General features: G+C 37.7%; 1 protein-coding gene across 7 annotated transcripts in view; it reads left to right on the top strand.

Annotated features, from left to right (window-relative positions):
• The window catches only part of CC1H2orf88 (chromosome C1 C2orf88 homolog), a 70,569-nt gene extending 58,522 nt beyond the window's left edge, over positions 1–12,047 (top strand). For all 7 annotated transcript variants that reach the window (XM_047869107.1, XM_047869109.1, XM_047869105.1 and 4 more), the window contains one exon: positions 11,495–12,047. In XM_047869107.1, the coding sequence (XP_047725063.1) occupies positions 11,655–11,942 (288 nt within the window). In that variant the 5' untranslated portion in view covers positions 11,495–11,654 and the 3' untranslated portion in view covers positions 11,943–12,047. The remainder of the gene's footprint in view (positions 1–11,494) is intronic.
• Positions 12,048–14,048: the final 2,001 nt, after the last annotated feature.

Here is a 14,048-nt window from a genome sequence, read left to right as displayed (position 1 = left end):
GAAAAATATATATGCATAAAACTTTTTTTTAAGATTATTTTGAGAGCAGGAGAGAGCACACATGGGAGGAGCAGAGGGAGATGGACAGAGAATCCCAAGCAGGTTCCTCACTGTCAGTGTGCAGCCCAATGCAGGGTTTCAATCATGAGATCATGACCTGAGCTGAAATCAAGAGTAGGACATTTAACTGAATGAGCCACCCAGGCACCCCTATATGAATAAGACTTCTTTTAAAGACTATAGCATTTTTTAAATTATATAAAGATTCGCATTAATTCAGGGCTAGGGCCCATTTTAAGCCATAGCATGAGATAAAAACATCTTGGAAACCTGTTCAGAGGCTTAGAATATGATATAAAGTAGGACAGCAGTAATAACCATTTCTGTTAATCTAGTATTTAAGGTGGACTTTCAGGGATTTAGAGGTCTGTTCATTTCCAGAGCAGATATTTAGAAGCTGCTTTTTTTTGGCTAGTGCTTTGTGTTTGGGCCTCATACTCAAGTTACGGCTTTTTTGACACCTTCCCTGGTATATTCCAAAGGAGCTTACTCATGAGGCTTAGTTTGATGACACTGCATCCAGGATGGAGCATCACAGCTCTGAAATGAACTACACGGAATGAATGGGCTGCGGTAATTTAAATCTTCTGTTTGAAGGATCCAATAGAAGACCCAGTAGGTGCTAGACCTGTTCCCAAGGGAAGTGCCAGGGCTGTGGCCTGACACACTCCACATACTTAGCGCTTTGAGGCTCCTCAGTAACGTTGAGGGAAACAAGTCAAAGGACCTTTCTTTTATGCATACCTGTGCTCTGCGTGTGTGTGTGTGTGTGTGTGTGTGTGTGTGTGCGCGCGCACACGCGTGTGTGTGTTGGGATTGGGGGAAGTGAGGGAGAAGGTGTGGTGGGAGGAAAGGCATCCTTATATTGTATTTAGCTGCCAGTGGCATAAACAAAAAATGGCCACTTCCCCTATTAAGGCAAAGATAAAACAAATTAAGGACTTTCTCTGGGCATCTACACTATTTATTGTCTGAATAAGCTGTCATCTCCTCTCACTCTCTCTTTAACTTTATTTGTTCAATGAGTTTGAAAGCACTTAAAGACATTGGTCCTGAACACATAATAGAGACTAAAGACTGGCTAGATGGTTAAGGAATGTTCTCACAGCTCTTTACGTATCTTAAGATTATAAACTAAAGTATAAACCAAATGGATTTTCAGTATTTTTATTGAAGTATAATTAGTATACAATGTTATGTTAGTTTCAGGTATACAACATATTCATTCAACAGTTCTATACATTACTCAGTGCTCACCATAAGTGTAGTCACTGTCACAAGGTTATTATAATATTATGACTCTGTTCCCTGTACTTTTATATTTTATAGACGGTACTTTTCATCTCCGTGACTTATTTATCACTGGAAGTCTATACCTTTTAATCCCCTTTATCATTTCACCCATCCTCCCACTCACTTCTCCTGTGGCAACTACCAATTTGTGCTCTGTATTTAAGAGTCTGGGTTTTTTTGTTTATTTCTTTGTTCATTTGTCTTTAGGTTTCGCATTTAAGTGACGTCACATGGTACTTGTCCTTCTCTGACTTATTTTATTTAACATTATACCCTCTAGGTCCATCTATGTTGTTGCAAGTGGCAAGATCTCATTTTTTTTCTTTATGGCTGAATAATATTCCATTGTGTGCATGCATGCGTGTGTGTACACATAAATCATATCTTCTTTATCCATTCATCTATATGGACACTTGGGTCACTTCCATGTCTTGGCTATTGTAAAATAATGCTGCAATAACATAGGGGTGCATATATCTCTTTGAATTAGTGTTTTCACTTTCTTTGGGTAAATACCCAGTAGTGAAATTATTGGATTATATGGTATTTCTATTTTTAATTTTTTTAGGAACTGCTGTGTTATTTTCCACAGTGGCTGCACCAGTTTGCATTCCCACCAACAGTGCACAGGGGTTTTCTTCTTCTCCACATCCTTACCAACACCTGTTTTTCTTTTTGATTCTAGCCATTCTGACAGGCGTATGGTGATATTTCATTGTGGTTTTGCTTTGCATTTTCCTGATGATTAGTGATGTTGAGCATCTTTTCTTGTGTCTGTTGACCATGTGTATGTCTTGTCTGGAAAAATGTCTATTCAGGTCCTCTGCACATTTTAAAATCAGATTGTTTCTTTTGTGTTGGGCTGTGTAAGTTCTTCATATATTTTGGATGTTAATCCCTTATTGGATATATCATTCTCAAATATCTTCTCCCATTCAGTAGGTTGCCTTTTCATTTTGTTGTTTCCTTTGCTGTGCAAGAGGTTTTTATTTTGATGTAGTCCCAATGGTTTGCCTTTGTTTCCCTTGCCTTAAAAGACATAGTTAGAAAAATATCGCTAAGGACGGTGTCAAAGAGATTACCGCCTGTGTTTTCATCTAGGAATTTTATTTTTTTTCAGGTCTCACAGTTAGGTCTTTATTTTGAGTTTATTTCTGGTGAGAAAGTGGTCCATTTTTATTCTTTTGCATGTAGCTGCGGTGGCCCAGCACCATTTATTGAAGAGACTGTCTTTTCCCTATTGTCTATTCTTGCCTCCTATGTCATAGACTAACTGGCCATACAGTACGGGTTTATTTCTGGGCTCACTTTTGAAAATTGATTTCTTTAATCAGCCATTTAAAATGACAAGAGCTAAAATACTTTTCCTGGTTAATATCCAGCATTTATTGTATTATACCTTCAGCTGATAGCCATAGTAACTTCCCAGCCAGACAGATGAATAATGTAGGCTGAAAATTAACTTAGGACAGCTGATCCCACATGTTGTCCTAAGAAGGTTAATTGTACAATCTGCTAAATTATTGACTTGCATTAATAACTAACACTATTGAGGGCGCCTGGGTGGCTCAATCAGTTGAGCGTCCAACTCTTGATTTTGGCTCAGGTCATGATCCCTGGCCATGGGGATCTCTCCAAGTTCCTAAAGGAAGTGAGAAACAAAGCCCTTGAACTGGTAGCAGTGGGTAGATGGAGGGTTCTTGCTTTTCTGTAGGTGCCGAAGAATATGACCACTGAGTTTGGGCTGATTTAGGCCAGTGTGAGAACCATGGAAATCACATGCCTATCACAGGAGGCACACAGCACTGTGAGCTGGTTTGTGCACTGGATGCTGCCTCATCACTTTAAGAGTTAGAATTTTAGACTGATTTTAAAACTTGGTGTGACTGATTCAAGCAGGCAGCCTTTTTCAGGTATAAATATATCAATTCCCTGGACTTGTATCTCCCAGAATGTTCTCAAAACTGTTACATATATTTTATTGAAGTAAAAATTACAGTGAAATTACATAGATATTAAGGGTATAATTTGAAAAGTTTTGACAAATGTATATACTCATGTAATCAACACTCTAATCAAGATATACATTTATATCACTTAGAACATTCTTTCACGACCCCTTCCACACAGCCCTTACTCAAAGAGAACCATGTATGATTTCCATTTATGGGATTAATACTGTGCATTCTTAAAATTCATAGAAATACGATCAGCCTTGGGGCACCTGGGTGGCGCAGTCGGTTAAGCGTCCGACTTCAGCCAGGTCACAATCTCGCGGTCCGGGAGTTCGAGCCCTGCGTCAGGCTCTGGGCTGATGGCTCAGAGCCTGGAGCCTGTTTCCGATTCTGTGTCTCCCTCTCTCTCTGCCCCTCCCCCGTTCATGCTCTGTCTCTCTCTGTCCCAAAAATAAAAATAAACGTTGAAAAAAAAAATTAAAAAAAAAATACGATCAGCCTTTTGTATCTGGCTTGGCACATTTCTGAGATTCACCCATGTTGTTGCATTTATCTACAGTTCATTCTTTTTTATTGTCAACTAGTATTCCATTTCATGGAGATCCCCAATTTGCTTCTCCAATAAGCCTACTAATGGACATTTAGGTTGTTTCCAGCTTTGCTGTGAATAAAGCTTCTATGGACATTAGCATACAAGTTTTTTGGCAGACATGTTTCCATTTGTCTTAGATGAATGCCTAGAAATATATATATATATACATCAATTTGGGAAGTAGTGACACCTTAATATTGTCTTTGAGATCATAACACTTTATTTCTGTTTTCTCAGTAACAGTTTGTATTATTCATACAAATATACAAATACACAATATTATGCAGTGTAGTTCTTTAATGTTTTGTTATATTTATCCCTAAGGGTTCATACTTTCCACCCTATTCCAAGTGGCATTAATTTCATCTTCCAGTTCTTCACTGCCTAATCATAAAGTAATTGATTTTTGTGTAGCAATTTTAGATCTTGAGACCTTGCTAAAATTCTAGTTTTTTTGTATAATCTTAAAGATTTTCTACATATACAATCATATCATCTGCAAATAAAAGCAATTTCCTTTTCGACAGTCTGTATTTCTCCCCTCCCCCAGTACAATATTAATAGCAATAATGAGAATGAACATTGTTGACTTGTTCCTATCATGGCAAAAGTATTCACTTTCACCATTAACATTAGTTTTAAGGAAATTCCTATTGCTAGTTTGCTGAGAATTTTTATCATGAATGGTGGCTTTATCAAATGCTTTTTCTACATTTATTGAGAGGATTATCCAGTTATGGTAATCTTTATGTTTTGTTTGTTTTTGAGAGAGTAAGTACACGAGCTAGGGAAAGGAGCAAAGGGAGAAAGAGAATCCTAAACAGGCTCCATGCTCAGCACAGAGCCTGATGCAGGGCTCGATCCCACGACCCTGGGATCATGACCTGAGCAGAAATCAAGAATCAGATGCTTAACTGACTGAGCCACCCAAGTGCCCCAGTAATCTTTATGTTAATGATGAATTATAGGACCACCTGGGTGGCTCAGTCAGTTAAGTGTCCAACTGTTGATTTCAGCTCAGGGAATGGTCTCACAGTTCACGAGTTCAAGTGCCGCACTGGGCTCTGCACTGACTGACAGTGTGGAACTTGCTTGGGATTTCCTTCTCAAAAAATAAATAAGCTAAAAATTAAAAAATATGTGAATTATATTTCTTGACTTTTGAATGTTCTGTTGCATTTCTTGCATTCTTGGTACAAATCCCACTTGGTCATGATGTATTAACCATTCTACATATGAATTGAATTTGCCATTTAAAAAAAATGTGATCTGTGTCTGTGTTCATGAGGGATATTGACTTGTAGAGTTTTCTTCAAATCTCTTTACTTCTGGTAACAGTGTAATCCTGACCTGATATAGAATAAATTTAGAAGTGTTTCCTCCTTCTCTGTTTTCTGAAGAGTTTAAGTTGGATTGGTATTATTTCTTCCTGGAGTGTCTGAAACAATTTAGAGCACTAGCTAGTCTTTTAAGCCTGGGGGTTTCTTTTTGGAAAGATTTAAGTTATAGATCTAATTTCTTTAATTGATAAAGAGCTATCACCCTTTCTATTTTCTCTTGTGTCGGTTTTGGTAATTTGGTATTGTTGTAAAGTTGTACATAATATTCTCTGGTTGGTTTAACACATATAGCATCTGTACTACTGTTTTTCTCACATCTTGGTAATGTGTCCTGTCACTTTTCTTGATCAGAGTAGAGACTTCTCTATTTTATTAAATCTTCCTTAAAAACCAGCATTGGTTCCACTGATTTTTCTCTATTGTTTGCCCTTTTTGCTTCATTGATTTTTGCTCTTATCCATATTATTTCCTTCCTTCTACTTATTTTTGGTTTACTTTTCTTTTTCTAGTTTCTTATGGTCATAGTTTAGATCACTGATTTAAACTAAACCTTCATTTTTATTAGAAGCATTTAAATCCATGTCTTTCCCTCTAAGCGCTAGTGATACATTTAAAAAAATTGGGGGTGCCTGGGTGGCTCAGTCGGTTGAGCATCCAACTTTGGCTCAGGTCGTGACCTCATGGTTTGTGGGTTCAAGCCCCGCGTCAAGCTCTGTGCTGACAGCTCAGAGCCTGGAGCCTGCTTCCAATTCTGTGTCTCCCTCTCTCTCTGACCCTCCCCCACTCGCACTCTGTCTCTCTCTCAAAATAAACATTAAAAAAAATTTTTTTTAATTTGATATGGTTTCTATTTAGTTGAAAACATTTTAATTTCCCTGTGATTTCTTCCTTGCCCCATGGGTTATTCAGAAATGTGATAGTTTCCAAATATTTAGGGCCTTTCTGTATATTTTATTACCACTTATTTCTAATTTAATTCTGTGGTGGTTGGAAAATATACTCTAAGATTTCAAGCTTTTGAAACCTTTTGAGACCACCATGTTGTCTTAGTGAATATTCCATATGCAGTTAAGAATATATATCCTGCAGGTGTTGGGTATATGATAAATGTTAACTAACTCAAGTTACTAGTTCAAATACTAGTTGAATACTAGTGTTCAAAATTCGAATTCCGTATTTTTTCCCTTGGATATTATATCATTTACCAAGAGAGCAATGTTCATTTCTCCCTTTACTTCTGTCAGTTTTTCCTTCATGTATTTTGAAGCTCTGTTGCTAGCTACATATACACTTATGATTGTCGTACCTTCCTCACTGACACACAAAATGTCCCTCTTTATTTCTGGTAATCCCTTGGGTCTTGAAGTCTACTTTGATATTCATATAGCTAAAGAAACTTTTTTATGCTTCCTATTTTCATGGTATGTCCTTTCTAACTCTCTTGCTTGCAACTTTTATATCCATATTTAATTAAAGTACATCTCTTATAGGTAGTATATAGTTGGATTTTTTATAAAGGACTTTATTTTTTAGAGTAGTTTTAGGGTCACAGCAAAATGGAGCAGGCAGTACAGATATTCCCCGCACCCCCCCACCCCAACACATACACACAGCCTCACCCACTATCAACATCCCCATTCCAGAGTGGTATATTTGTTACATGAACACACCATCATTACTCAAAGTCCATAGTTTACACTAGGGTTCACTCTTTGTTGTGTGTTCAATAAATTTTGACAAATGTATAATGCTATGTATGCACCACTGTGGTATCATACAGAGTAGCTCACAGTCCTAAAAATGCTCTATGTTCTATCTGTTCAGCCCTCCCTCCTTTCTAATCCTTAGCAACAACCATCATACTTTTTACTATTTCCATAGAGTTACCTTTTCCAGAATACCATAGTTGGAAGGATTGGCTTAACACTGTCATATGCATTTAAGTTTCCTCCTTTTCTTTTCATGGCTTGATAACTGATTTCTTTTTAGCAATGAATCACATTCCATTGTCTGGATATACAACTGTTTGTCCACCTACTGAAGGACATTTTTGTTGCTTCCAACTTCGGCAATTATGAATAAAACTTACTATAAACATCCATATGTAGGCTTTCGTGTGGACATAATTTTTCAACTCATTTGGGTAAATACCAAGGAGTATGACTGCTGGCTCATATGGTAAGATTATGTTTAGTTTTGTAAGAAAACCCCAAACTGTCTTCCAAAGTAGCTGTACTATTTTGCATTCTCACCAACAATGAATGAGTTTCTGTTGTTCCCCATTCTTGCCAGCATTTGAGGTCATCAATGTTTGAATTTTCACCATTTTAATAAGTTATAATGATATCTCAGTGTTTTAATTTGCAATTACCTAAGATAGGATGTTGAACACCTTTTCATATGCTTACTTGCCATCCATCTTCTTTGATGAGGTGTCTGTTCAGATCTCTTGCCCATTTTTTAAAATAAGTTTGAGAGAGAGCATGCATGTACAGGGGAGGGACAGAGAGAATCCCAAGCAGACTCTGCACTGTCAACACAGAGCTGGACTTGGGATTCGAACCCATGAACCATGAGATCATGACCAGAAGCCAAAATCAGGAGTCAGGCCTTAACCAACTGAGCCACCCAGGCACCCCTACATCTGTTGCCCATTTTTAAATCAGGTTGTTTTCTTGTTGAGTTTTAACAGTTCTTTGTACATTATAGATAATCCTTTATCAGATATGCTGTTGCTTCTCATTTTCTTGACAGTGTCTTACACAGAGCAGAAGTTTTTAACTTGATGAAATACAAAGTATTTATTTCATGGATCATGCCTTTGGTGTTACATCTAAAAGGTGATCACCAGGGCGCCTGGGTGGCTCAGTTGGTTAAGCGACTGACTTCGGCCCGGGTCATGATCTCGCAGTTTTTAAGTTCGAGCCCCGCATCAGGCTCTGTGCTGACGGCTCAGAGCCTGGAGCCTGCTTCTGATTTTGCGTCTCCTCCTCTCTCTGCCCCTTGCCCACTTGTGCTCTGTCTCTATCAAAAATAAATAAAATGTAAAAAAATAAATAAAAGGTGATCACCAAGCCCAAGGTCATCCAGATTTATCTAGATTTAACATCTGGATGTGATCTTCTAGGAGTCTTATAGTTTCATGTTTTACACTTAGGTCTGAGATCAATTTTGAGTTAATTTTTGTGACGGGTGCAAGGCGTTTTTGTTTGTTTTTTGGTTTGTTTTTGTGGCTATACAATTCCAGTACATGTTGAAAAGACCACCTTCGCTCCACTGTCAGAGATCTGTTAGCTATGTTTGTGTGGGTTGGATCTTAACTACTTGGCCTTTTAATTGAAATTTTTAGTCTCTTTCCTTCCACATAATTTTTGATATGTAAGGGTTTGAGTCAGTCACTTTGCTGTTTTCTAATTGCCCCCATATTCTTTTTCCTTCCTATATTCTTTATTTCCTGCTCTCTGGGTTAAATGTGTCTAATTCCTCATTGCTAATTTCTCATTGTTTTTAAGCCATACTTTTTTGTGGTTTCTCTGTTCACATTTTAAAACTTTTTCCCCAGATTGGATATATCTATAGACTTATGTTCATTAATCCTTTCTTAAGTATCCAATAGCTCATGAGTTCATTTTAGTTCTTGAGTTTACAATTTCCATGTCTCTGATGAGATTCTCTACTTGTTCACTCTTTATGATCATTTCTCCTGTAAATCCTTGAATGTATTTAAATAGCATCTTTACAGTTCTATTGTGTTAATTACCAAATAGTGGGTCATTTGAGGGTCTATTTCTTTTTTTTTTTTTTTTTTAATTTTTTTTTTCAATGTTTTTTATTTATTTTTGGGACAGAGAGAGACAGAGCATGAATGGGGGAGGGGCAGAGAGAGAGGGAGAGAGGGTCTATTTCTAATAACTGTTTTTTGATAGGGCACATTTTCCTGTTTTGCATGGCAAGTAATTTTTATTCTAGGATGAATGTTGTGGATGATACCCTTGAAGGAGTCTGGATTATGTCATCTTCTTTTAAGTGGTATTTTATTCTTTGGGACTGTTTGTTTGACCTTAGGCTAGCCAGTCCATAGGCCATATTGGACTGTTTTTGTCAACTTTTATTGGAACATAGCCACTGCCCACTCTTTTACATATTGTCTACAGCTTCTTCTACACTAAAACAGCAGGACTACATAGTTGTGACACAGAACTATACGGCTCACAAACCTAAGTCCTATGCGATCTTGCCCTTTAAGAAAGTTTGCCAACTCCTGCTCTAGGATTCACACTAGACTCCTAAGGTGTCAGGTTTCACTGAGGTGTCTCCATTTGGGTTGGTCTGGTTACTCCAAGGATTCTGCGGCACTAAGTCTTGCAAATTCTTTTCCTGTACATGCGCATCCTAAGTCCTCAGACAAGTACTCTTGATGAGACCCCATCAGATGGGAGACCCCACTTCTGCCTCCCTCCCAACAGCTCCCTTATCTCTTGAAACTTCTGTTTCAGTAACCCAATCTCTTCAGCTCAGTAGCATCAACACTCTAGTTAGGGCCAATTTCCCCAAGATAATGCTGGAAGATGCTCCCAGGCAGAATCTCAGGATGCTTAATTAAGGGGTTTAACAGTCTGTGTTTCTATTCTCCCAAAGATCACAGTCCTGTGCTGGTGTTCAATGCCTGAAAATATCTGCCCACATATTTTGTCCAGGTTTAAAGTTGTTTTTTGTGAGGGTACATCCGGCACTAGTTATTTTGTTATGGTAGATAAAGCTGCTTTTTACAGAACCAGAGATCCTAGAAAACAAAATATTGTGATAATTCTACTCATGGCCTTTTATTTGACATTTACTGAATAATCATTTTCAGGTTAACTATGTACAATTCCCTTAACCATCCCGGATAGTACAAAGTAGACACTATGTAAGTCATTACATGTTGGCCACGTACAACCAGGAGAGTTCCCGTCTGCAGGGAGTTCAGTCTAGTAAATCAAACATTATACACATCCCCTTTTCCCTTTTTGAAATACATCTCTAGCAAGGCATACAGAACTAGAGGTAATTAAAAGTAGAGGGCTAGATTTCCTCCCCTTTCCCACCATATATCCTTATTGGAGGTAGTATTATGAGAGACATTGGATAGGCTTTATAGAAATCTAAAAAAATATAGGGCAAAGGTCACCTCTTCTGGACTTTGATTATAAAGTGTTTAAAAAAAACTACAATTACCATGCATTTAAATCCATTTTTAATCTTAAGATCAGTAGTTTCTAAAATAAGTCAACTGAGTTTGATTTTGTGAATTTGTCTAGAGCTATGTCTTTTTGGTCCAAAAACTAAGATATAACCAAGGATCATAATCCTATAGAGACTTTACCTGTGCTTTCTTATGGCTACACTCCCTCCAGTGAAGTTGCTTTGTATTTTGCTACTGTTAAGTCCTATCTTAAGATAGGACGTGCAAGCTTAGAAGGCACATTGTGAGCACTGCAGTCTACTTACTGACCGGACATCAAACGAGAGTGAGACATTTAGCGGGGGAGAAACTTTTAACCTTATTTTAAATTAATCTGAGCTTTTCATATAGTTTCATAGGGGGTATCTCATTCAGAAGAAAAAAAAAAACAGGTGGCTTTGCCTCATCTAACTTGTGTTGGCTAAAGTTGTCATTCTCTTTGAATTGTAAACCTCTAACCAGAGGACAAAGCCTGACTCTGAAAACAGTCCAAGATGTGTAGGCTCATGAGGCTTAAGGCAGGAGCAAATGTCTGATATGCTTGTTTCTCTCAACAGTACAGATCAGGGGTTGGCAAATATTTTCTGTAAAGGGCCAGACAGTAAATATTTTAGGCATCTCAGGCTACGCGGTTTCTGTCAAAACCACTCAACTCTGCCACTGTAGCATGAAAGTAGCCGTAGAGAACACATAAGCAGATAACACAGCTGTGTTCTAATAAACTTAATTTACAAAAACAGGCAGCTAGGATTTGATCTAGAGTTTGCTGAACCCTGGTGCACATAAATTAGCAAAAGTTTAACTGTGTTTTTAGTTTTATAAAATGTTCAAGATCTTGAAAAAAGGTTTTCCTATTTTGTAAATTGCCAGTTTTACTGAATGGTTATCTTTTCTATTGATGAGATAAAGCTGTTATTACCTCCCAACTCCTGCAAGTGACCAAGAGTGGTAGAGAATTATTTCTACATGCTACCTAATCACACAGTATTTTGCATGTGGTAACTTCAAAATGAAACTTTTCTTTTGACAGATAAAAACTACAGGTGAAGATTGGTAAAAAGAAGCACTGATTACTGCGGTGGCCTGGAGAGGAAAAGCGCTGGTCGGTATCACATGGACAAGCTCAGTGTTTTCCAAAGATGCTGTTGAAGTAGTCTTTGCTACTGCTTTCCTTCAAAGCTCTTCATAACATGGGCTGCATGAAATCAAAGCAAACTTTCCCATTTCCTACCACATGTGAGAGTGAGAAGCAGCATGCAAGTGAAGAAAGCTTTATGTCTGGAGACAGATTTCTACCTAGGATGCCTTCTCCAGTTAATGTCGAACAGGAAGTGAAGAAACCATCAGGGCCCGAAACTGTGGTCTTCGAATTTGCACATCGCCTGTCCCAGGAAATCCTGAGTGATGCCTTGCAGCAGTGGGCAGGCAACAACATCAAGTACTATGACATCCCATATATTGAGAGTGAGGGGCCTTAACGCTGTAGGATGATGATAACTTCTTGAATTGTGGATAAAGTTGGTGCTAGCTTAAATACATGAAACAATAGCAAAAACTAATGTGAATAAATACAAATAACTACATCTGGATGTAAAAAAAAAGTCTATGGTAATATCAAGAGTATACAATACTTACGTGAAATATGTTAAGCACTTTTTATGTTAACAGTGATTTCTACCTGCTTGGTCTTGGATTTTAGTCATTTAAAGGGCTAAACATAGGTCCTGTACCACAGTAATCAGCTGGTATGTCATAGCACTTTCTTCCTGAGGCAGTAATAGAATCACCAAAGAAATCCAATGGTTATTTTAAAGACACTCCTTTTAAAATTACTATTTGTTAATTTACACACACACATACAAATAAGACATGAGAAGGTTTTTTTTTCCCCCAAAACGCCTTGGCAAGGAAATGGCACTTAAGCCACAGTAATTAACAGTGGGTCTTGTTTGTCAAAACCATTTGTGTCAAGGATTCCTACTTCTTAACACAAATGATCAAGCAGTAGAAAGCAACCCATGCAGAAATAGTCCACTTTGAAACCTGTCCTTAAGATATTTTTGTAGATGAAAAGCCTAACTACCACCTTGAACCTCAGGGCCCTAACTAACCTCAGCTATTATTGGATGACTCAAGACATCGCACATACGGCACCCGAACGAGATACAATTTACAGAAGTCATGACATTAATGTTTATGGTATTGAATTAAGCAGCCCAGTGATATAACAAGAAAACAAGAATTTTTACAAATAGAAATACAGTATTTTTTAAAACAAATAACAGAAGCCCTAGTCAAGGTAGAAAGCAGAACCTGTTCTCAGTGCTGCATGTATGTTAAGTTTTACCGTCTCAAAGATGCAGAAGGTTGGTATATGGGCAATCGTTCCCATTTTTCTTATTGACTGGTGGGACCAGTCTGTGCATGAGTATATACAGTTGTATTACAAAACAAAAGATCAAACGCTCCTCCAAAGAGTATTCGTGTGTGTGTACGGTAACAATGCCCTTAGAGCATTTAAAGCCATATATGATTTTCTTAAATTTGTCTACCTTTTTGAGGAAGTTTTTTAACAAGTAACTACTGTTTGAGATCAATGGTAATAGAAAATTTGGGAGGGGAAGAAGATATTGAGAAGACATACCTGTAGAAAAATTGGGATGCAGTCACTGGAATTGTCTTTTCATCAAGATTTGCTGCACACTGACTTTAATTGGAAAGGGAATTATTTTTAAGTCTGTGTGCATTAGATTCTTTTATTTCCAACAGACCCTGGTCACCAATATCTAAAGAAAGGCAGAAGAAGACCTGCGAAATATGTATTTGGCCTTAAAAGCAGGCGGAAATGCTACCTCTAGTTTTAACCATGATACTTTGAAACCCACAAATAGAGTGAATTCTCCCGGTTGCATGGACAAAGAAAGTTCTTTGAAGTGAGTGATGTGCTATCTTTCCGTTGCCTTTAGACACTTGGTCATTCAACTTTCATTTTACCTAGTCCCAAGATCTGAACTGTCCTGTTGTACTTGCAATCTAGAAACAAAGTAGAAAAAACTCACCATCCTCATTTATACAAGGATCTGAAGTCATAAGACTAAGGGACAAAAAGTTTTCTGAAAGTGCAAAACATATTTCCAGCTCATGAAGAAAAATTTAGGTTTTTGAGTATACTAATGACTCAGACAAAAGCTTAGATGTTGCTGTTTTTCATTCATTTTGTATCTCATATCAGGATATTTTTGCTGCAAAGTCACTCACTGTTTAAAAGGTGTAATTAAGTATGTAAGGTAATACAATACTATGGTGAGAACACAAAGCCATAGCTACACTAAATTTTTCGGCATATATAGGGATGTAGACTGGCGAGTTTTATTACAGCTAAGTATTTTAACCTCAGGTTTCTCCTGTGCCTGGGCCCCTATTTCCCAGGGGGGTAGCAGGCATGCCTGTTCAGATCCATATCTAGCTAGAAGTATAATCTCTGTTGCCCTGACACTATGGCAGTATGGTTTTGTCACCAAGCACCAACCCCTCATTCCTGAATCATTTTAACAGAGTATAGTATCTTGTAGTATAGACTTATC

This window comes from Prionailurus viverrinus, chromosome C1 (genome assembly GCF_022837055.1).
Source record: "Prionailurus viverrinus isolate Anna chromosome C1, UM_Priviv_1.0, whole genome shotgun sequence".
Classification (NCBI taxonomy): Eukaryota; Metazoa; Chordata; class Mammalia; order Carnivora; family Felidae; genus Prionailurus; species Prionailurus viverrinus.
Note: the sequence above shows the minus strand (reverse complement) of the source record. Positions and strands in the feature narration are given on the sequence as shown.